Genomic DNA, 25,963 nt, shown 5'->3' with positions numbered 1-25,963 from the left:
TCTCAATTTAAACCTAGGATGTGTGTTCCTCTATAAATGATGGCGAATATTATTTTTGTATTATTTATGTCTTATAAGCAATCATCTAGATATAAGTTCGCTTGAAAGGGATTATGTTTTCGATAACTTGAAAGAGGGGAGTGAACAATAAATTAAGGAAGGAATGTATGAGCAAAACAAAGTAACAATACAAAGAAATTCTCTAGAGGCCAATATTTGTGTTTTAATTAAATGAGAATAGGAGGGCTTTGCGAATCCATAAAGAATAATAATAAATAGATACTATATACCTTTTGAAGCTTAACACTTCATTAGTAAAAAGTAATTTTAATAAAGTTTTAATTTAGTAGAAATAAATTAAATTTATTTGTTTATTTATAACTTTTTAATATACTTTTAAAAATATTGTAAATAATCTATATTTGTGGGTTATTAAAAGGAATCGATAAATAAGTAAATAAGATAAATGATCATTGCTGTAATTTTTATTGGCAAGGTGCCTATTATAGCGTGGGCGAGTATTTAGACCATATGTTTAACAATAATTATAAGTAACTCAACTTATTATTATGACACCATGAAAATTAATAGGGCTGATTGTGCAGATTTGTCTATTAATTATTCATCTAAATTGACCACTTTCTTTGCAAATTAATGGTTTATTATTGCTAACAATACATTTTTGATAAATGGTAAGAAAATTATATTTATTTATAAAATTAAACAAAGTTTACACTATCATTAAAGCAAGTACATAATATCTCCTATGGAAACACATACTTTAAATAAAAACTTCTTGCCTACATCAAAAGTAAAAATCTTCCAAGCCACATAATTGTTACCGATAGAATTTTATTTCAAAAAATACTCAAGATAACTACAATACCAAATGCCAACTTGTGGTCGAGAAAAACGCAATATTGCATGACTTTGAAGGGAAGTAAGTGTACCCTGTGGATTTACTGTATTAAATTGGTTCAGCCAGGGCTGCCACAAACTTTTAAAATTTCGCCCATTTGCGTGAGAGTGCCACATGAAAGTTTAAGCAGGTTTGTGAGTACTCACAAAGTTTTCTACGATAAAGGTGATAAGAAATAAGCTAAATGAAATCCTTTATATTTCAGCACGCTACTTACGACATACCTAGTAATAATCGTCGTTCAAGAAATTAGCGATTCATAAAGCAGTTTTTGCCGCACACCACTACAAAGTACAAACCTGCCCGCTAATGTATTTTCAAACCAATTCAGCTTAGAGTCCTTTTTAACCAATTCTGAAAAGGCCTGCAACGCACTGGCGAGCACCTACTGGCAATGTGAGTGTCCATGAGCGATGGTATCACTTAACATCAGGTGACTTCTTTTCCGTTTACCTCCTATTACATATAAAACTATTTTAAACGTTATATGTATTATGATTATTGCAGACATATTCTCTAACTTAAAGGTCATTGGAGAAATTTCTTAGGTACCTTTTTGGTCAATATGTAGTCAAGCATAGAGCTTAGGCATAGGCCCATGCCGAGCTAAGCCCGTGCTGAGCTGTAAAGGCCCGAAAGGAAATGAAAGGAACCTCTTTGGTTTGTGCAGCCTGTTCGAATCCTGTTTATTTTTTTTTAACACCTTCGTTAAAATTACGAGCTATGGAACAAAATTAAAGCCAAAAAGATTCAGCGCCGCCAACCCTACGTTGTTTGAGTGGAATGACAGCAGCATTGTCATCTAATGGCGGGCAAAGCCGTCCTCGGAACTTGAGTGGTTATTGCAGTTATTGCTTACAATAAGACGTCCCCTAAAATATTGATGCGAGTGCCTTTTCGTTACCAAACAGCGACGTGCCAAATTTTTACTACTTGAAAGGTTTTCTTAGCTTCTTTTAACAATGAGGCTTTTTTAATTTAGGCTCGCACAAATCTCTCATAGGCATTATAAGGGGCGACCACGAGAGACGGTTTAATTTGGTCTTCACTGTGCGGACCGTTTCTATAGGTATATTGTCATAGGTCATTGACCTCTGTCCTTTCACATTACCGTTCACCACATGAGGTGATTCAGTCGGTACACACTAAGAGTCAAACATAGACGAGTTTACCTAAGTAATTAAGTTAGCAAAGTTCAAGATAAAATTATTATTAAATACATTTAATAGCTTTGGTATTAAACAACCTAATTCAGTAGTTGAACACAAAATAAATTACATCATATACTCGTCAATACATACATTAATGATTCTAAGAATCTTAACTTATACTAACTACTCTCAAAGCAAGATAAATATGAATTACACATTTTGCTCATTACGTATTACATCCGGGGAAGTTTCGTATTAAATTCCTTTTAAAGTAATTTATATCAGTTTACACAACACACGTGTCTTCCATTTACTAATCTTCCAAGACTTCAACTTTACGAAGAGATTGCGAAGTTCGCTGTCTTCGTACTTATGACAATAATTAATGCTCATTCTATTACGGTTGGCTTGATTTAAAAATAATGTATGTGATATTTTGTTTAATAGTACTTTTAGTGACATATAGCCATTGATATACAAAAAACCCTTTGTATTTTTTTTTTGTAAATCAATGCATATAGCAGTAACATGTCATCAACATTTGTTGAGTCAGTTATGTGATTCCATGGTTAATTGGTTAACGCTGTAACAGAAAGCTTAAGATTGATAATTATCTTTATTTATTTCTTTAATTTTCACACAATACTTAAAAATTACAAGGGATGCAACGGGCGGCCTTATCGCTAACAAGCGATCTCGACCAGGCAACCCTAGTAAGAAAAGAAAAAATAAAATAAAAATGATGAATAGTCTCTTTAAGAAAGGCTTCTCAACTCATCAATGAAGTTTAATGTAGCGTAAATGTCTGACCAAATTTAATGACCTGATGACGTGATGATAATGATGATCCAATTTAGTCACCTCAACACAGTTTTCTGATGATAGTAAGAAATTATAATAAAGCTATTGTAGTACACAAAAGGAAAGTTCCAAATGTATGAAATACACTAAAGACGCGTGCAAACTGCAAACTATCTCTAACTTTGAAAATTCCGTCCGCGTAATCGCCCAAACATACTTCCCAAGGGACGCGGTCTTATTCAGTACTACCCTATCTCAAACATTCTTACAGTTTAATGTATGCAAACGCATTTTGTTTCAAAGCCTAGCTCCCGCAAGGAGCTGTTACTTGAACGCCCGAGGCATACACTTCTTCAGTTTATCAACATCTCCTTCACACATGCTCTTTGATCTCAAATGCGAATACTGTGTCAGAATCAGCTAAATATATTTTTCTTACCCCAGTGATGTAATAAATAAGTCTAACTCAGTTGCCTGAGGCCCTAGTTATTTCTAACAAGGATTGGCTATGTATTCTGCTGGTTATTTTTGGCTGCTATATACAATAGGGCATAGAAATATATATAAATTGTAAGCTGTTTTATGATTAATAATTATATGTCTATATAATTATTAACTCCACTAGGTAAGGCACCTGATGGCTGCCAGAAAGCTCGCGCTGCCGGCTTTAAGAATTGGTACGCTCTTTTCTTGAAGAATTCTTATAAAATTATGGCCCAAAGTTATCTCCTTTGAGAACTCCTGTTTTTACCTTCTGCCGCAAATAGCCCATATTGACTTGAAACAACACCCGAGCCGATTATAAAAACAAACATATTTTGCTGCTATCATTGTGTTGCGTCATTAAAGCTATTGCAATAATAATTACGCTCAAGGGCCCTATGCTACTTATCCAGAGGCCCAACCTAGTACACTTACGCCACTGATTCGAAGGAACACAAAAATACAGGTTTCCTCATGGGCTTTTGCGTGCATTTGAGGAAATATCTGCCTTTGTTTTCTTTATAAAAAGGCAAAGAGCATAATTCATAAAGGGGCTAGACGTGTCAGGTTTGTTACGACGTATAATATATCACAAGGGCGTTAAAGTCAAGTTAAGCTCACAAAGTTGGCATCATCAATCCGTCCAGCTAAAAATAACCGTCCCCAATGCAACTTCGACGACAAAATATCAACAAAGCACCATGTGTTATTAACGCCGAAATAGAATGCGTCAGAATCACACGTGGCATCCGAAAACAGATCGTTTCCTTTAAAAAAGTTAATTTGGCGTTTTTTGTGGGACAGTCTCATTTTTAAGGATCGCTGGCATGTGCCCTCATAATGACACTTTGGTGTAGTTATGTGACCCTTGTTTTCCGATATGGGGTGACTTTTTTAATTAAATGCAATCGATTACGGATGTTACATATTCTAATACACATGGTAAGATTTACGGGTCTCAAAGGAAGTAATAGTGTTATGGGAATTAATAAAAAGAACAATATTAAAACAAAATACTGAGATGAAACTTTTTAGCTTTTAACACATTCATCAAAATTAATATCGATTATAGTTAGCAGTGTTCGTTTAGTAACTTCAGCATGCAACTCTCGTTCCTATGGTCGTATGTTCGATCCCCAGTTGTGCACCAATATACTTTCTTTCTATATGCGCATATAACAGGTAGCTGTCAGTAAATTGTAACAACATTAATTGAAATATCCCTATATTGGAATATATAATGGAAATAAAAAAGGCTTTATTATTGTTATTATGTGCTCCGTATTTTGAAAAAAATTACCAAATTCATATTAACGTCACCATAAGCATAGAAAAAATTCACTTTCGCAATACGATTAAAATATTATCTTCAATAACGCGTTTCAAAAGAAATATATCCAATATTTATCCTCTTTGAGTACGCAATGGCTGTAGCCGGATCGAAAAGTATTCGCATTAACTTATTAAGAACAAAGGCGGAGTATATTAATAAAATTCCAACGAAAACCCGCGGCTGAAGTAGTTCCCAACTCGAAGAGATTAATGATTATTGCTTTATGAATGGTTCTACTTTAATTATGAGCTTTATCGCATTGCCCAGTTTTATTGGGTTTTACGTAAGGTCTCGTAAAGCGAATTTCATTTTCTGGGAATGGGGCTTAGTTTTGTCGTCTTTGGAAAGCACTCACTTCGAATCTGACTTTTGTTTTCCTCGTTATATCAATACGATATTGCGTACTAATCAAAACGATCAACGTCATCGACATCAACTAAAGATCTCATATCCAAAATTTTAAACACATGTTAAAATTGATTTAGTTCTACATATTGATTTAGTATTTCATATTCTAAAGAATTTATAGATTTACATTAAAAGGCTTCCGATGTTTTGGATGTATTGACTGTCGTGAGTCGTGATTTTTTGCTACGTGTTATGTGACTTGTAATTGATTTTCAATTTCCACTTTTTTAATTGCGCTATATATTTCGATTTTGAAATAATTATCCAGGATTATCCTAGAAATCTTTGAAATCTTTATCCGTGACTGAAGTAGATGACGAACTTTGAACGCAGGACTTGTTTTTCATAAAATCAGCAAAAGGCTTTTATTTCCGCAATTTTTTATATATTTTCTTTTATTAAAATTTAATTATACCTACAACTGCGCGTGCGTCGCGTTACCGATGCTCGCCCTAGCCTTAACGTGTGACTGTTCCTAATGTGATTGCTAGCCGTCCACTTATTACTTGATGTTTTATCTGTTTATGTTTTTAAAAAAGCAATACGGCTTCATAAACGTGTATAGATATAAATTCGTTATATTCCAGGAAATTAATTTACACTGAACATGTAGCACTATTTATCTTTGAACATAATAAAACAAAAAAAAATTATACAACTGCAGCTAAAAAACCCAATTTCTAACTTTAAAATATAATAATAAAAGGCAATTTTAAAGCAATGTTTCGAAGATACTAGCAGCTTTCCCCTTTACATACTTGTTAGACTAATTATTTGTCCAAGGTTATAGCTGCCACCTCTTCGGTCTCCTGTGATATAGACTAACCTTTTTGCTATTTCCTTAAAAAGCCTTATATTAATAACCCAAGGTCCAGCCAGGCACCAGCGTTAGGTGCGGCATGTCTGATATCTGCAATAATTCTGATACTAGAGATAATATTGTGTGTAAGTCAGGATAATTACTTAGAGATAAGTATTAATTATCCAATAAAAATGTAGGCTAGCTTCCTTCCTAAATATTTTATTGATAAGTCACCGTTTTTTAGAATACGTAATATAGTAACAATTTTAATGAGATAAAAACACAGTTCATTATCAAATTGTATTTTTTTGTCACAGCGGAAGTTTCGTTAAAATACCAACTTTAATGGCTTAGTCATTTTGCGTTCTGTTTCATATGTTATCAATGACTCAAAGGAAAGGATGGTAGAGAAAGAACGATGTAAGTACTGCATTTTTTTAGGGAAATGCAGTTCAAATACCTACCCGCAGCGTGACCAGATCAATTATTGGATACTGATCTAATTTTACATATTTTTGTTATTTTTTGTTTTATTTTATTTTTATCTTACACACTGTTTATTGTTTTTTTTTTATTACTCATTAATGTATAACTACGGTTTGGATGTTTGTAAATATGTGAGAAACATGAATACTACCAATACAATAATAGATCTGTATAGTAAATTCTATTCTAAAAGAGTAAGTATAACATAGTTTCTTGCCCATTCTTCTCCACACGAAACTACCTTTTGGAAGGGGCAACTAGAATCATCTTTATATTATATTTAACGTCAAAAGTGCCATTTTAGGTGGTCTAATTGGAATATGTAAATGATTTGACTTTGACTTTGATTTTGTGACAAGTGTTCCAGTTCCAGGTCCACCAATTCTCAACGAGTCTGATCTCTTCGATCCGAGGATCAGATTTCCCCAGACCTCGCTAAGGGTGTGATGGTTTGCGACGTGCTGATGCAGGACGGCACTTGGGCGGGCGTATAACCTTTGTTATGGAGGAGACAAGGAGCGTCGGGCTGGACGTTATGTTATCTATGCTTGGCCAAATGGCTGGTTTCGATATTGTATAATAGCTATGACGTCATAATCAAGGTATGACATATCGCAGAATGTACACATAGTAATCTATAAGTATGGTGTATACTAACAGGTTACAAAGAATACTTACATGTTTATACTCTAGACTTTACACTTTGGGTTTACGCTTAACTTTGAACAAACACTTAAATATTCATATTAGCCGGTAGCTCTTATACTTGGAAATTCTTAAGTTTAAAAGTTATAACTTACCTATAAAACCGTACCTATTTCCTAAGAGGCATGAATTTTGATAACGTAATAATGTGATATTTAATCACTACAAATGATATAAGAATTGACGATAATGCTATTACTCAATGTACTTCTCTGTAAAAGGCAGAATATGTGAACATACATTTTTGCAAATAAATTATTATTATTATATTTTGAGTATTGTTCCGTGTCTGTTTTGTCGTTTTTCCAATCATTAAGTCGGGAAGTAATCCTCTAAATACAGGGTTATATGCATTAAACACGCGGTCAATAAAGATTTGTGATTTATTTAAATAAAACAATATTAAATCATTTACTAAATTATGTAATAGAAGCAGACTTCAGCGACTTTAATAGATAGTTCCGAATGCTCAGTACTATCTGCGATGTAAAGGTCAGTTATTGGCAAAAATGGGCCGGGCAATGTTATTTGCAATTCGGCTTTACCATCCTCGGTGTCTTTCTGAAAAAAACATTTGCATATTAATGCTAGCCGATTCGGCAAAAGTTGTAGTGCCATATATTATATAATTTCTAGGATTTTTTTTTGATTTAAATAAAATACAAGATACTATAATAAAAATAGGAGTTGATCGTAGAGGGTTGAAAATTAAGGATTGTATGTATTGAGCAATTTAAGTAAAATAGTTTTTGAAAATTTAACTAGGTGGCAACACTATATATGAAGATTTCTTGCTGTCATTCATCTTATTACCAAGAGAGTAAAAGTAAAAGTTAAGAAATAAAAGTTATATTTGTGCTAATTACTATCGTTTCTTTGATAAACGACCCATAATCCTTCAGTATGTTTTTTGTATGCTGTATCATATAAATATAAAATAAAATAAAAAATTGTCTAAAGCATTAAAAAATAAATATATAGGGGGATGTAAAATAAATGTTGTCCGATTGACAGAACTTACTTACATAATACCACGTCGAGCCATTTCGGAGTGATTTTGAAAAACATTGAGACGGGATTTTTTGTGTTGTTATTTTTAAGTATTCATTAAATTTATTAGGTTACTAATTACATTGATTACTCGTTTCAATTGTTTGCGCGTAACTAAATTAGTTAGCTAAGTCCAGTTTAGGTTACCAACCATTCCCTCAACATGTATAAGATCTTTGGGCTAATTCCATTTTATCTACAGTCGAAAAATATTATATATGTAATTTGCTGAGATTCATTTGGGTTTCCAGCTTCTGGTACAAATTATCATTAAAATTCGGGAAACTATAATTTTTATTAAATCAACTATTTCCGATAATTAAATTGACGTAACTGAGTATAAGAGTAGTCAGAATAACAAGAACAATTTTTATGTTTTTGTTACAACTTAGTTTTTCAACTAGGCAAAGCACTCAGCGCACAATATTGCTCAATGATTTTGACAGGCGTTATATTCAAAAACAGAATAGGATTCGGGTGATTGGTACTGTTGGTTATTGTATATTTAGAATATTTGTTTTACAAATGATAAATTAAAATTTTATATACGATAGTTTACCAGTATCAATAATAGAAACAGAAATAAAATACATTATCAGTTACTATGCTCTGAGTTTTAACAACTGTGTTGTTTCAACAGTATTCTGTTTATATATTATGGTAAACAGCATTTACGCAACATTGCTCTATATTTCGAGCAGGCGTCTCAAGCAATAACATTTCATTTGTAAAGTTTAAAAAAAACTAGATTTATCACTAAGTTGGTCAATATCAGATATTAAGATTTTTATACGTTTATTATTATACGTTTTCTCCGAAACCAAACTAAAAAAAAAACCTATCAATTTATATATATATATAATAATATTATAAAGAAGAAAGATTTGTATGTAAGTATGGTTCAACAATGGCTCGAAAAGTACTGGACCGATTTAAAAAATATTTCACCGTTTGAATGTTACATAATCACCGATGATTGTAGGTTTTAATTGCAAGTAAAAATAAGGACCGCTACTAAAACTACAATAATGCAAGGTGTAACAAAAAAGCCTATAAAAAATTTTCAACGCGCTGCGAAAACTATGATATCAAAAAAGTTCCACAATATTAAATAACTTTTAAATTTTATTATTACTTAATATTAATTTTTTTAAGAAATAAATGTACACTCGTGCGAAGCCGCGACGGGTCGCTAGTAAATATTAAAGAAAAACATGGTACAGAAGACAATGATGGGTTTTTCTAAATTTCATTGATAATTGTTTATTAGACATATAAACAGATATATAGATGAGCCTTCTGGGCCTGCGTAATGATTAGGATGTATTTTAGATTAGCTTAATAAATGCCATATATTGGTTTGGCCATTTGCTTTGGTTTAATTTTTTAAAAGTATTTTTGAAATGTTTTAAAAATAATATGTAAAAATAAATATTAATACTCACATTACAAGTGCTATTAATAATTTCATAATGCACCGATGTTCGCTCTGTAGCATCTATTCCTATTTTGAGGCTGTGTAGGAGTAAAATTCTCATGTTCTCTATGCTAACGTATTTGCAGTCCATTTCGATTGTTTGCGTGTTATGCAACGTCTCGAATTTGCTTAAATACTCAATATTGGCATACATCTGTAATAAATATAATATGTGTAAAGAAACTTGCATGTTTCTATATGCTAGATGGCGTTTACAGCCATCGCGGTTGCAAAAAGCAGTTAGTTTGAAGTTTGACAGAAGTAAAAGTCATTGTGATTGAAAAATGAAAATTGAAATCAATATTGTTTAATTGCGTTAAATGTTAATTGCGAGGTTATTGTAATAAGCTAAAAAAGGGATTGACAATGTTACTAATAGACATTTAATGTCGTTTCTTTATTTTCAGGTAGGATATTGTTAGTTAAGTTAAAGATAATATAGTTACTATAGTGTGTAATTACTAAAATAAATATCTTTATTTTCAGATCAACAACACAATTGTTTATTTGAATTTTATCAATTCCATATAAAATAAGATTGGAATTGAAATTTGGAAGATGAGAGTTTCGTTATTAAATAAACTAACAAATTAACCTTTAGTGACGACCAAATCAAGGTGGGATTGACCAACCAGAACACATTTTAATTTATCGTTATATTTTAATTAATTCGATAATAAATTAAAATTATAAAAGAACTGACATATGGTTAGGTAGAAGGATATGAGAGAAGAGGAATTTTATTTGAGCAATTTCATTGTCGGGGCCATTAATTAGAATTTCTTGTAATCCTTGAGAGGCTAGTTCAGGCTAGTGTCGGAAATCTGTCATGAATATATGGCCAATAAAAATTGACACTTTTTAATGTATTTGTTTAATAGTAAAACATAAAAAAACAAGAATGAGGTGTGGACAACTTTTCTTATTATTTAGGAGTTATGATTTTTTTTGTTATGATCTATTCTCACACCTACCAAACATACAAGCATAGGAATGTGGTTAGAAAATCATTACCCGAGAGTCATAAAAAATTTACTCACATTTACACCGTATAGTTCGTCCATATTTAAATTTGACTGTAGAAGCCAACATGGCGCGGCTTTTTCGCAGACTTTATGCCATTTCTTACTTTTACTTGTGAATTTGACACAAACTTTGTTGTTATTTTTAATGTCACAGTTTGCGAAGAATTTGTCTATTGGGTTAATATAGTAAAATTCGCCTGAAATCCATTTAAATAATATTAGCCAAACACACATTCAAAGCATGAAATTGTAAAAAGTTATCAATGAACCAGAACTAGTAATAATATCTTTAATTTCACATTTTTCTGAGTTTGTAATTAAGAAATTGAAAATATACTTGTTTGCATGGAGATTTCGTCATTTTCACCAGGGTTTAAATATACATGTAACATACTGAAACGTCGACAATCAACGGTATTTTGCCTTGTTTTTAAAATATTTCCTTTCTTGTCTTTACAGATATGGTAAAAATGATCTGCATTGAAGCTATGGAAGTTGTTTATTCAATATTGTGTTGAGAAAGAATAATACCCTTGCACTGGTCCAGTGGACTAGGAACAGGTCCTGGAGGTCCAGGAGGACCGGGAAGGCCCGTTACCGCATCTCCCTGAAAATATTTTAAGTAATAAGAGTTTTGTAACTGAACGTTATATCAATAGACTCAAATAGCATAATCAAAATCTGTACAAAATGATAACAAGGCATTTAAAGAAAATACTTTTTTTAATGGATTGAAGTTATGTTAATTATACATTATGTTCAAATAATTTTAAGTTTACAATAATACATAACTTCAATCTGTTAAAAAAGTGTTTTCTTAAAATGTGTCAAAGTTATGTTAATAAATACAATACTATGAACAAAGCATTTGATAAAATTATTAAGTGTTGTGAATACATTGTGTGATGGTGAATGTGGTAAATCGCAGAATAGATTTTTTTTACTTATTTAACTTTAATGACGTTGTGGTATATAACACTTGCCAGTTCTTAACAAGTACTCCTGGTAGTTTAGAGAACGGATGGCGTAGTCTTGCTCTTTCGCGAATTTTGTAAACAATCTTGACATTCATAAGCATGTCCTAAGACGCATCTACACTGAATAAACGAATTTGATTTTGATTTTTTCTAATATTCATGTAATATATAAACGCTACAAATATAAGTAATTTCGATAAGAACAAGTAAATTTTATCATTAACCATTCCTATCTTATTTTACTTAACATAGATGTAACTGTGACTTTTATGTCAGATGTTAGTGAGGTGTTAGATTATAATTTGACCAACAGATGGCGCTACAGGCATCACAAGTATATAGAAAGATTAATTAAATATTAGAATTGAAAAATTATTACCGTTTCTCCTTTTTGACCAATCTCTCCCGGCGCGCCTTTTTCCCCCTTTGGTCCCCGAACTCCTGGTGGACCTTGGTCTCCAATAATTCCCTTTTCTCCCATAGGCCCTGGTATACCAGGCGATCCCTTAGGACCTTTAATACCAGGAGGACCAACGGGACCAGGTGCTCCTTGTTGACCTAGATGTGGATATACCGTATATATATCATTGTGTGTAAAGCGAGTTTGCGGGATACATAAAAAAAACTGTGAACGAATTCTGAATTTGTCCCTAAAAGATTTCAGCTTTTTATGCAGAACTAACTTTTGTTCGCACGTCTAAGGAAACGAGTGTCCATCCCTCGTAATACTAGAAGACTCGCGAGTACGCTACCGGCCGATAAACTTATTAACATATTTGACTATTCATTATATAGAAAACTACATTCATGTACGTGAAAATTACATTTAGTATGTTCTTTAAAGTGAGTACCTGGCGCTTCCTTTTTTATTTAACCAAATTTAAAGTTATATAATATAAATCTGGTTCATTAAACACGCCTACTGCGTATTTAATAAACAATTTTCTTTCTGTATATCAAGAAAGTATGATAAAATTAGTACAAAACGGGCGCGTAGATTACATACCTGGTGCATAGCAGGCATTGTTTTTTCCCTTCCATTTCAAGCCAGAACCTGTCTAAAAAAAATTATGTAAGGTGATTTATTACTACACCACTGACCCCGTTCATAATTAAGTAAATACAGAAGCTAAGAAAAGAAATGTTTTCACATAAACACATTACATTTTAGTAATATGAAGGTAGCGTGACTTGTCTAGAATAGAACATACGCATAATGTTAATACTCGGAACAAACGCAGGCTGCAATTTCCGCTTACTAGACTATCTAAAGTTTGTAATACTTTTTGAGAGAAGGAATCCTTTTTTTGAATAAAATCCCAGAGGCTCTTTGATCTCTGCCTTTTAATCAATATAAGAAATGTATTTAAAAAAATGTGTAAAAAGGTATACTATACAGTTAACGATTATTTAGTTGATCGAAGGGCCTGGGACTAGTGCTGGACAGGCTACTTTAAATAAATTTGCGATATTTGTTTAATAAGGTATAAGTAATACCTACTACACAGGTATTACTTATTACACGTCATTAAACATTATCACGAATTATCTTATATTCCAATTATCAAATATATCTTAATATATATATTTCTTGTGTGCGTGTGTATGTGACTGAACTCCTCCTAAACAACTGGACCGATTTAGACGAAATTTTTTGTGTGTGTTCAAGGGGATCTGGGAATGGTTTAGATTCACAATTTTGTCCGCTGGACAATGTTTTTTTAATTAATTTTCAATTTATTAGTTGTTGTTGATTTTGGAATGTTTTACATTGGATCCGACAGACGGCGCTACCATCGCAGTGTCAAATTTTAAATAATATTCGAATTTTAATTTTAGTCTGTCCCGAAATTTAAAAAAAGTTTTGTTATCATTGTGTTATATCGTGTGTGACCATGTGCTGGATCGTTAGATATTGTCATAACATTTGAATAATAATTTTCATCAAAATGGCTTATTAAAAATTGAAATTTTGAAATTAAAGACGTGTAGACAGGACAACGTCTGTCGGATCCGCTAGTGTATATATATTTTACTTAATACTTACTATTCGTATTGCGCATTTTTCATCTGAAACAGAAAAAAAAAATTATAAAATTAATTTAACAGAAAATGTGTGGGTAGTATTTGCCTGTGGTTTCAGCGTGCCTCTATCATCCCTTAGTACGTAGGTTCAATGCCCGGACGGCCAGTGGACTTTCTTTCTATGTGCGCATTTAACATTCGCTCGAACGTTGAAGGAATACATCGTAAGGAAACCGGCTTGCCTTAGACCCAGAAAGTCGACGGCGTCCGTCAGGCATAGGCTGATCACCTACTTGCCTATTACATTAACAAATGATCATGATACAGATTCTGAGGCCCACCTTAAAAGGTTGTAGCGCTACTGATTTATTTTCATTGAAAAACTTTTATGTGCAAAGACAGACAACTGTCATTTTCTTTGAAATAATTCATATATCATACCCCAGACAGCTTCTATTTTAGGCTCCTCTGGAATCTCCTGTAATATTAAAAATATTTGTCTCTTTTATCATATTGCAAGTAAAATTGAATAATATATAGTTTATCCTTTTATATTCATCAATTTAATTTGTTTCAATGAAGCTAAGGTGAGCACAAAAAATTTCTCGTAGCACACCCACTGGTTCTATAGTTTCTGATAGTCTTCATAAAGGTTCTGAACATATAAATCCAGAAAATTATTTGTTTAATCACGTAAATTGATGTAAGTTTGTTCACGGCAGAGCATTTCTTTTCAATTTCGAAAAATAAGGTCTCAATAAAATACCGCATACAAATGAGATAGTGCCCTATCATTTTACTGAAAAAATAAGAATGATAAAAACCTACCTATTCATTATTCTCACATTTTACTTAATTTAAAAAAAAACTATCTAGCGTTATCTCTTCTCTTTTCTTCAGCAAAGCATACCATACCTATTTAATGGCAATTATTAATAAATTTGGAAAAAAGCTTGTGTCTAAACATGGCACTCCGGTTTCTATATGATTTTGTGTGCCCTTCTAGTATAACTTCACAGATGTAAGATGTTTTTAAATTGTAGTAGTTTTTGTCAATAAAATATATAGGGTATCGAAGCTTTTTTACATTTATAATACTGTCTACATCACATACAAACATACTCAGACATATACATACTTACATTAGACGGTGTACTGAATTCAGCGGCTGGAAATTTAAAAAAAACATTTATTTTTATAGTATATGTATTCATAGACACCACATAAATCATTCTTATATCAGGTAAAATAAATGCACCTTTTAATCAACAGAAATACAAATTTACGACTACTTTATTAACCGATTTAAAGAAGGATGCAATGTGGGAAATTGCATATTATTTGATAATGTTTTCTTGTCCTTAAATTTCCGAAACTGAAATAACTTTCATTAAATTGGTTTCAGTCATAACGATTTCGATAGTTTTATTCTTACTGATAGAAAGTCTCTTTAGTTTTTGACGTACATCATTTGATATGAGTCAACGTATTTTTAATATAAATATTGTAGTCAGTTTGTAAATATACATTTTTAAAAAGGTATATGTAATCCAATCAGGTTTTAAGGTAATTTGATTACGTTTTTATAACCTATTCAGCGATATCGAGGTCTAGCCATTCATTTGTAAGTAAAGTTATTCGTAACCACAAAATCCAATAATTAAAGTAACGTTTTCGTATTTTCAAGCCATATTTACTTCATAACTTACCATCTCCATATATTACATAAAAACACACTAAAAACACAAACGTGCGAACAATCACCATTGTTAATGTACGCTCAAAAGCACTGTCTCTTTAAAAATAACTATTAGTTATCCTGTTCGAATTACGATCGCGGGTTTATCCCATTGGTCAACTGAATTTTGATAACAGCCGCAAAATGATAATAAAATTAAGGCGTATACATAATGGTTTGCTTTTCACAAAAATATTTTCCATCAATTAATGACTATTTCCAGACGACAAAACATTCAAATACTCAACGTTTACAGTTTAAAAAATAGAAATCTAATTATTTTTTTATTTTTTTATTATTTATTAACACTTCGTTGCATTACATAAAAGGTAAAAAAAATATATTAAACATAATTTAATGAAAAGCAACTGGCGGCCTTATCGCTTTAGAGCGATTTCTTCCAGACAACCACTCAACACAAATTACTTTAAAAGCACTACGTTTTAAATCATCCCTATAAGCTTACGGTTGGTTAAGGCAGCGATGTTTAGGCCTCCATTATCCAGCTTCATTAAACAGGGCGATGTGAATGGCTCTTGCTGAGCCAAGGTCCATTCGACATCATTCATGGCTGCAGAGGACCGTGAGTTTTAACGGCTGATCGGGTGGCTGGATGCGGACAAGACTAAGCTGTTACCGTGTCCTGCGGGCGATTGTTGGTGGCTGGCCGTGGGGTTTTAGTGGGTATGCACAGTGGCGAGTCCCACATAACCCTTCACATGCAACCGTGCCGCGGGACGCCTGCGTAACGCATTTCCCCACGAAAAAAAAGCGATGTTTAGGTAGAGAACGGTTCCTCAAAGTAAAGTAATACTCAACCGGTCAAGCACAACCGGCCGGCCCGAGATAAATAAATTAAATTTATCTTAGCGCATTTCATCGCAGTGATTGTAGCAGTAGAATGTTATATATCATCTTTTAACCAAGCTCTCTACATTAAGACAATCTCAATAACTTTTTTAATTTTAACTTGGTGCCTTATATGGTTTAACGCCCAAACCTAATAACCTATCTCAATCCATTTTTGACCATCTGAGACCATCTTAATCCAAATACCTATTGATAAAAGTGTGCCAATAACCATTTTACGGATTGTAATAGCCATCTGTCGATACAAGCTATCCATATAATAGTAGCTTGGATTGGTGTATGTGGATAGACCTTTGTATGAAAATGACAGTTCAACTGTGCCAATATCCTATATTAAGATTTAAACTTACACCAGTTTTTAAAATAATTAAAAAGTAAATTGATGTTTTAAACATAGACATGTGTATTTCAATATTATTTGTACGGTTTTATTTACTTTACTTGGTTTATATTAATTTTCAAATATGAGGGTAAGGAGCGAAGAGATTGCATTCTATCCGTCAAAAAAAATGGATTGTTCTCGTAGGGATTGGTTATTGGGATGCAGATAGGAGATCAATCCACTGTCACGGTCAGATCGCAGATTGTTTTCAATCGATGGTGAGAGATGATGGATTAATTACCTACTGAGTTCGGGCGGAAGGCGCGAAATTTACGAGATCGCGTCATGTCTCGTATACTTTGAATACCTTTGTTACATAATTTAACAGATTTTTTTCATTAACTATAAGTATTCTTCCAATCTAGATGGATTGATCATTTTTCTGTTTCGCTGCATATGCAGTCAAAATCGTTTGAGATGTCGTTTAGAAGCTACCGGTTTTATTGACCAAAATTAAAGATTCCGGCTAAATTCTATTGTATTAGGTTCTTAATAAAAACGTCATCAGCTGTAACGACTATCGGTTTTAACGACAAGATATGAGTAGTCCCTCCGAAGTCGTTATAACAGATTTTCACTGTATTCTTATAGACAATACCGATCTAGGTAGATTGATAATTTTCCTATCTCGCTGCATAAAATAAGAATCATCAGTCGAGGCTACCACTGTAGTATCGAAAACGATTGTAAAAATATGAGCATATAATACCTATAAACTAGAGGTGACTAAAATGATAGAAATAACACACATTATATAAACACACACGATGATATGTCGAGGAACACATTAAAAGGTTTATTTTCTTCACACGTATAAAAAATATTTTACGTTTATTTATAATAAAAACAGACTTCAGTTTTATCAAATATAAGTTCAGATTTTTCATTAAAATCTCTTATATAAAAATCCGTAATTGGTAAGAATGGACCGATTATGGTTATTTCTATTTCAGCAGATCCTTCGTCAGTCTCTGAATTCTGAAAATAAATAAAATAAAATATATTAATACCTAGTTTAGTCCACATAACCTAAGTTTTAGCTACACCTGTTACTAGATGGCGCTTTTACAGTTTCCTATTGAACTACTTGCGCCTTCGCAATTTCAACTTCATTATTTCCTAGGAATATAGCTTTCCTAGATAAATGCTCTAGGCAACGAAAAAGTGATTTTTAGATGCCAAAACGCACACTCTATATTTAGAAACTCAATAGTTTCTATTATCGATCAAGAGATGGCGCTTTTAACAAAACAAACTGAGGAAAAATATTTTTTCTATTACATTAATTATCATTGACCACTCCTATTGAGGCTTGAGCTTATTTGTAGATTTATATTGGTGGAATTTTTATCCACGAATATATATTATTTTATTTTGAAAGTATTATTACTTACGACATAATAAAAGGTACTTACACAATTCTCACTATTGACTTTATAATGCAATGGCGTCTCGTTGGACGCTTCAGGTCCAATTAACAGCATGTGATATAATTGTATTTGCAAATTTGATTCTTCACTCAATCTCAGGTATTTGCAAATAATGGTAATCTTGTGAGTGGAATGTGTCGTTCCGGTAAGGGTGCTTAAATATTTTATATTTTTTAATTGCTGAAACATATAGAATAAGCTAGAATATTCTATCATTTTGATTTTTTTTACCAATAAATGCATATTGTGGGTGTCCTATGCTATATGTTAAAAAAAAATGAAAAGACTTTCGTGGAAATCGGGTTTGCCAAAGTGGTAGAACGAAATCGTTTCTTATGAACACTGGCTTAACGATCAGAGATATTATACACCTACGTATAGCGATACTAATCTGTAAGAAAAAAATACTGTCAGGCACAGTTAAGATATACATAAAAATGAATCGTATATGTTGCTTAGCGCAAAACTCGAAGACAGCTGGATTCCAGGGGCCTTCTGTTTTTTTAATGTTTTTTTTCTGTTTGCGTAACGTCAAAAATCTAATCTATTCGTACCCAAGAGAAATACTATTTCAATTAACTTAAGTACTTGGCTAGAGATTTAAGGCAAACCTTGTCTGCGATCCATATAATGCTTTCTGCATTAAAGCAGCTCCACTGGATTATTAATCAACTTACCTTTCTATAAAACTTCCCAATATTGAACCCAGACTTCAACAGCCAACATGGCTTCCTGTCGCATAGTTTAGGTTCCTCGTCATACTCTAGACTAAGACACGCGCTTTGTTTTATAAAATCACACCTCGCAATAAACTTGCTATCGGGGTTCAGAAAGTAATCTCCATCTGTAATCCATCAATCAATTGATATTAACCGACTTCAAAAGAGGAATATCGACCTGTATGTGACAAAGTTGCAGTTTTCAGCAGTGTTGGCCTAGTGAGGTTATCGTGCGATTTTCATTCCTAAGGTTCGATACCCGTCTGCCCACCACTGTCGACTGGACTTTCTATATGCGCATTTAACATTCGCTAGAACGATGAAGGAAAACCGGCTTGACTTAGACCCAGAAACTCGACGTCGTTCCCTATTAGGACTAATAAAAGAACTAAAAAACTTAAAAACTAGAAACGTTCCCCCCGTACTGTGCACGCATGACGCAGATAATCTGGAAGTAGTGCGTGCGCTAGTAAGGTTTGTAGAAGCCATATACTTTAGTCTTTATATATATTGAAACCGTTCACAATGAAATCAATTAATTAATTTAAAAATGGCGATAGCTTCAACTACTCGTATACTAAAAAAACATGAACGCTTCAGCACCATTGAAGCGTTTTGTGTATAACGATCTATTTTACAATTCACCTGTGTGTAATTTATAATGATTTTAATAAATGCCAATGTCCCATTAGAAATACATACCAGTACTGCCATCATCTTCAATGTTTGCGCACGATTTCGCTGGATTCAACTGGGTACCGGGATACCTGTTGCGCGCTTCAAACTCTAGTACCTCTAAAAAGGGTTAATTGCAATCAATTTTTTTTGAGTTTTGAACTCTCATAAAGCCTACAGCAATACAAAGCTATCTTAAACGTGTTATATTTTTTGACGGGACAACGTCTTATAATTCGATGGAGCGGGCACCACGCACGAAATAACATGAGTCATGCGGCGTTACCTCTCTCTGAGGCGTTCCATTTAATTATTAAATATTACGTCTCTTATTAATTATTATTAAAATTGTATTTATGCGTACAAAACCTTTTGTATGATCAGACTGGAAACGTGGATGGACATAGAATGTATATTTTAAAACATAAAAATATATCTAATAACTAACCTTAAAATTTAATTATTAAAAAATATTATTAAAAGGAGTCCCTTTAGGCAAGGTTAAATAAATGTAACTTGGTCAATTAAATTGTCATATCATATCCATTCAAAATATCTATCAAACAAATAAATTTTTATTTTCAAAACTGCAACCGTTCTATCAGCATTTTCTTATGACGTTGTCACGTTCAACTATGGTCACTAAACCGAATTTTCAGACAACTGATTTTTTCACTGTTATATGTACTTAGGTTTGTTGTAGTTTAGGTAGGTTACTATAGGTAACTATAAAACTGGACTTTAAGGAGAGGAGAGTTAATTCTGTAGCATTGCTTCAGCGTGCGATTTCATCTCTGAGGTTCATAGGTTTTATCCCCGGCTGTGCACCAATGGACTTTCCTTCTATGTACGCATTAAACATTCGCTCAAACGCTGGATCCTGTGTCAAGCACAGCAGGCTGATCACCTACTTATCTTTGAGGAAAATGATCATGAAAAAGATACTTTTTTTTATCATGCTGTTGAATCTTTAATTTCATTTGTTATTTATTAATGGTTATAAAAGCATTTATTTAATTTCCTCCTAAAAGTATAATTTAGTTTTTGTGACGATTTTATTATTATTGCTTAAGCTTTTTAATTAAATAATATATAACAGGCTATTTTAAAGTTGAAATAATTGAATACCACCTCCAAAGTCGTTCTTCGGTGATTCAACACTCAAGAGATGGCTGTATACATTGTAAGGACCTGGTTGACCGGGAGGTCCCTGAAGACCGGGAATTGAGGCACCCTAAAAGATTTATTTAATAAAAATATCGAATATTTATGTAACATTACTGACAGTCAGACAGGCCGGCAACAGCCTCTTAATAAATACGCTTTTGAAGGAAAAGGGGGCCAAATGGGTAACAAACATTCGGTAAGCCTCTGGGCTTACCTATACGAATAATAATTGATACCGTGCCTATGGAAATTCTTGAGTACGTTGTCGGACCTTTAAGAATTTAAACGATTTTTTATTGAACGAACGAAAGTTGAATTGGTTCAGAAATACTTCGTTGGGCAACTGGTTCTACATAGTGATGGAGCGCGGCAAAAACTGCCGTAAATAACGCTCAGTTCATATATAATATTATTCAGTTTTCTATGAGCTCTATGTTCGACTATGAGCGCCATTTTTAACAAAACTAAAAGTTTATCTAATCAGCTTCCTCCCGTTTTTATCAAGACCCCTCGGAAATACAAATGGCAATACTGACACTCAAAAAGTTCTAGTAAGTACAAGAAAATGTTTATGAAATATTAAATTAAATCCAGAAACATGTTAACACATTTTTGACTTCTTTTTGAATCTTACCCTACCAGCAGTAGACACCATTAAAATATGCAATACCAATAATTAATAAAGCAAAGTAAAAAGAAGTTAAGTTAATCCAAAATCGTGTTACCTGATCACCTTTCACTCCTTTAGGTCCTGTAGAACCTCGATCCCCCTTTTCTCCCCCACTACCATCTTTACCTATCCTTCCTTTGTCACCTTTCTGTCCCACTAAGCCACGTCTTTGGAACCCTACTGAACCTGGGTCTTGAGGACCCATTGGACCTAAAACTCCTCTTAATCCTGGCTCTCCTTTTACTCCTGGTGGTCCTTGTATGCCTTGTTCTCCCTTCAACCCTAGGCTCCCCTGAGCCCCTGGTTCTCCTTTTAATCCTGGTTCCCCTTTAAGTCCTTGTATTCCAGTAACTCCAAGAGTTCCCTTTATTTTTGGTATCTCTGAAATATTAATGTGTGAGTTAAATAATGTTTGCTATTTCTTTATATATCTATGAACTCGTTATAAAAACGTCAAATGTTTGCCTAATTTCAATTTAAAGTGTTTATAAATTAGTTTCATTTATTTTAACATCCTTCCAAAAACTGCCAACAAACGCTACAGAAGTAATCAGTCAACCGAACTGATAAGTACAAACAAATTTTGACGCGATAGGCAATAATCATAAGAGTAAGTTTTTACGATGCTCGCCCACCGTCACAGCAAACCGACACCCTGAAGTTAGCTATAGTCAATATTTTAGTTTTTTTCTATTGTTAGTGTCATTATTTCTACAAACGCAGAATAAGGCGTAAGATAAAAAATTTCAAAAGATTTTAGTAAACACGTTTTGTTTTTTGTATTTGTATACTAAATGCAAAGTCTAAATTATTATTGTCAGTGTAACCTTTTTGTGTGTTCCCGTTTTAATTGATTCCTTATCCCTGACTGAAAATTGTGTGACTTTTTTGCCTAATGGAGGATAATGTCGGGTATAACTTTTTACGTCAACGGCCACCTAACCGCTAAATAAATAAATAGTGGTTTTTGAAGTTTCTTTAGACGCATGAGAGTCAAATTTTTACGAAGGAAACGTCATGAGACGCTTTTGTCGAAGAAAAATGAGAGAGCTATTGAGACCGATTTAGAGAGAGTAAGCAAGGGAGATCGAGAAAAAAATACACGTTATTGGTTGTAGCATTGGTTTAGCAGTTTATAATTAGAGCATATTACAATTAGAACTTTAGATGGTAATTCTGTCGCATAACGCGTTGTGCACTAAACGCAGATTTTTTATTTGTTTATCATTAGCAAGTATACATTGTGTAAACGGTGTGAATACAGATATAAAGATATATGGAGTGATCATATACTTTCACTTCTGACTTGTGTACATTGTACTTTTTTTACTAAAGAGTATTTTTCAAAGCATTCCTTTGGTATCCATTAGTGATCACAATCGAAAATTGATCCGCTAAAAATATGAAAAAGCTAAATGTTTCCTTATTTCTAGGTATGGGATTAATCGTATAATATTATATTCCAAATCCATTAGAATAACTTACCTGGTGGATTGGCGTACGCTGTGGAGCAAACAGTAACTTTCTGCCATGTTAAACCAGGTCCTGTCTAAACAAATACATTTATTACCAACATCTTACAGGGCTTCCACTCTAAACAAAAGCTAAGCAAAATCATTTATTTTATTGATATTATTGGTCACGACCAACAAGAACCACAGACCAGTTGCTACGGTACTTACTGAGTAAGCGGCCTTTTTTTTAAGAAGGGAAAACCTGCATGGACTTCATTGTATAACCAGCTCCCTGTAGTGTGGGACTGAGACTCCGATAACCAGTTGCCCGAACTAATGCCCCGTCAAAACATACGGGGCTCGGATAGCAGGGTAATTTCCGTGGCTTTCTGTCGTTCGGACTCTTCACAGCCCTGTTTCACTGATTAGCACAACTATTACTATAGCAAGTGGAAGCCTAGACCTAATATTTGTAGTCTCTTCCCTCGTTTCACCCTCATAAAAATCACCACGTAATAGTTGATAGTTAAAATCGCTAGCGTATTTTTAATTTAATTTATCTCATCTATTTATCATAATCCACACAGGATGGTTGGTAAGAATGTAAAACTTAAAACTAAATATGAGGCATCATCACGTGTGTCTATGTCACACATATATGTATATCAATCGAACGAAACGCACAAATGTTTCGTCTTTTGTTGTACATTCCCATTCGTAATCGTTATAAGTTATAACACGTATTGCTTATAAAGCGTAATACACACTGAGCCCGCCGGGCTGCCGACGAAGTCCGGCGACACAACCCGCGCGGCCTGTATGAAAAGAATCATGTCGGCAACATGCGCCTGCACTATTACCCGCCTACATGTCGGCGGCTTGGGTACGCCTGCGTTTAGTTGCCCGACGACACTCGACCTGTAGTGAAATAAATTTCTCATCTCAAGCCGCCGACATGCCGCCGACCAAATTTTCCGACTACAAGTCGGAAAATAAGTGAAGAGAGAATAAGTGAAGCCGCCAACTAGACCGCCGACAAAAAGTTGCCAACATAATTATGTCGGCGGCCCGGCGGGCTCAGTGTGTATTGCGCTTTACGAGTACCTACGTATAAATACTTCTTAAAGATTACTTTCACGAGTTCATTAACATATATCCAGAGGAAAATATTTATTTGAGAATTTTTATACTTTTAAAGAAAACAGTTTTTCAACGAATTGAAGCTAAGTATTATAATCATTTTAATTTAAAATTATGTAAAATAATTATACATTTATATTTGTTTTAATTTAAAATTATGTAAAATAATTATAAATTTATAATACATAGCTTCAATCCGTTGAAAAAATGTTTCTACTTACTATTCGTAAACCGCATTCTCCTAGAACAAAAAGTAACATTTAAAGCTTACTCAGAGACATTATTGATAGAGATTTATCATATTTCATATAAATATACGAATATACCTAAGTGTATTTTATTGTTAGTTGTTGAATGTGACAATTTCATAAAGAAGATTGACTTAAGAGAAATGTCGTAGAACTTACTCAGTTCAGCTGATATTATTTGGGCTTGAGAATCCTGAAAAAAGGAAAAAACAATAATGATTTACCAAATTAAGTACATGCCATTTTGCGTCTTAATTAGCAGGGGCAGGTCTACTAATGTGCTTTTAGGGCAGCAACCCAGGGCATCGTGGATATAAAGGGCCTAAAGTCCCCACTCAAAACAATAGGCTATATTTTCAATGTTAAAAAAATACCAAAAAAAATTTATGCATCAAATCATTAGGTTGGTCTGTATGAGATCAATCAATCAATATACGATGTGTGTCTATGGAACGAAACGTGGAATTCTCCGTCCCTTGTTTTCGGTCGGTAACATGAACATAACAAGGAACATAACACTATGCTAAAAGTACTTGAATAAATTTTTATTAAAATAGATTTTTAGATAATATTGTAAATTCATTTCCACTTACATCTGGTATTGGAGCTTCTTGACTTGAAGTAGATACAGTGCCGGATTCCGTTGCTGAAATATGCTCCAATTTGTATAATATCACATAGCATGTGCTGTTAAATGCATATGTCTGTGTGTGTTTTAAGTTTTAGTAGGTTATGTAGTTAAGGTCAAAAATATTTTGCTCAAAAAATTAAATTTTAAAGAGAGAAGAAGACTGAAATTCAGGGTTATGACAGCATGCCAATGGTGAAAGTATAGTTAACATCAGTCCTGTAGTTTTTAAGTATTAAAGAATAGTTCCAGAATATTTGTAAAATTAGGTCCAGTTGTGCGAAATCGGGTAGCTAGGTCTTATTAATTCATAATTAATAATAATAGTGAAGTGAATATAACACAAATTATATTTAAGATACACAAGAACACAACATACCTACTACCTATACAACAAATACAAATACCTAGTACAAATAGGATTACAAAATATAGTAAGACACATACCCTCTCCATTTACAAATTGAAAACTATATAGTAAAAACACTAATATCTGAACATTCACCATTCTCAAAATTTTATTCTAATGTAAACTGTCCCAGGTGCGGTTAAAAATGACACATTGTATCTAAATTCATCATTATCTTGTTAATGTGGCAATTTATATGGTTTAGTCGGGTGGTCAACAGTATTAGATAAGAATGACTAAATTAGAGATGCTTAAATAATTCAGTTGTGTATATGGTTTTTTGTGGTTCATTGTTATATATTATGTTGTTGCAGTTTCAGATAGAGAACGATTGTAAAAATGGTGTCTTCGTACACTACCTTTGCATTATTTTCTTAGTCGTTACAAAATTTAACAGATTTTTTTCATTAATTATAAGTATTCTTTCGATTACAATCTTACCGATCTAGATGGATTGATCATTTTTCTGTTTCGCTGCATATGCAGTCAAAATCGTTAACGACGTCGTTAAGAACCTCCCGGTTTTATTGACTCAAATCAAAGATTCCGACTAAATTCTATTGTATTAGGTTCTTAATAAAAACGTCATCAGCTGTTACGACATCGGTTTTTACGACAATATATGAGTAGTCCCTTCCGAAATCGTTATAACAGATTTTCACTGTATTCTTATAGACAATACCGATCTAGGTAGATTGATAATTTTCCTATCTCGCTGCATAAAATAAGAATCATCAGTCGAGGCTACCACTGTAGTATCGAAAACGATTGTAAAAATATGAGCATAATAT

General features: G+C 33.1%; 2 protein-coding genes and 1 long non-coding RNA gene across 3 annotated transcripts; 1 reads left to right on the top strand and 2 right to left on the bottom strand.

Moving 5' to 3' along the window:
- Positions 1-7,494: 7,494 nt before the first annotated feature.
- LOC110997761 (collagen alpha chain) lies at positions 7,495-15,461 on the bottom strand. Its single transcript, XM_045634711.1, has 10 exons — positions 15,352-15,461; positions 14,785-14,810; positions 14,084-14,120; positions 13,665-13,687; positions 12,624-12,675; positions 11,997-12,175; positions 11,172-11,247; positions 10,656-10,837; positions 9,584-9,769; positions 7,495-7,649 (listed from the first exon to the last, which is right to left on the bottom strand). The coding sequence occupies exons 1-10, from the start codon at positions 15,407-15,409 to the stop codon at positions 7,503-7,505; spliced, it is 966 nt and encodes a 321-aa protein (XP_045490667.1). The 5' UTR covers positions 15,410-15,461; the 3' UTR covers positions 7,495-7,502.
- Positions 9,897-11,227, top strand: LOC123690711. The gene is made up of 3 exons (XR_006751313.1): positions 9,897-10,022; positions 10,102-10,232; positions 11,100-11,227. It is a non-coding gene; the product is annotated as an uncharacterized LOC123690711 (long non-coding RNA).
- Positions 15,462-17,403: 1,942 nt separating the features above from the next.
- LOC110997757 (collagen alpha-1(XI) chain-like) lies at positions 17,404-25,382 on the bottom strand. Its single transcript, XM_045634697.1, has 11 exons — positions 25,211-25,382; positions 24,729-24,781; positions 24,295-24,328; positions 24,109-24,128; positions 22,779-22,842; positions 21,349-21,674; positions 20,588-20,690; positions 19,484-19,576; positions 18,740-18,906; positions 18,048-18,242; positions 17,404-17,610 (listed from the first exon to the last, which is right to left on the bottom strand). The coding sequence occupies exons 1-11, from the start codon at positions 25,269-25,271 to the stop codon at positions 17,464-17,466; spliced, it is 1,263 nt and encodes a 420-aa protein (XP_045490653.1). The 5' UTR covers positions 25,272-25,382; the 3' UTR covers positions 17,404-17,463.
- Between the last annotated feature and the right edge of the window lie 581 nt (positions 25,383-25,963).

This window comes from Pieris rapae, chromosome 3 (assembly GCF_905147795.1).
Source record: "Pieris rapae chromosome 3, ilPieRapa1.1, whole genome shotgun sequence".
NCBI lineage: Eukaryota > Metazoa > Arthropoda > Insecta > Lepidoptera > Pieridae > Pieris > Pieris rapae.
Note: the sequence above shows the minus strand (reverse complement) of the source record. Positions and strands in the feature narration are given on the sequence as shown.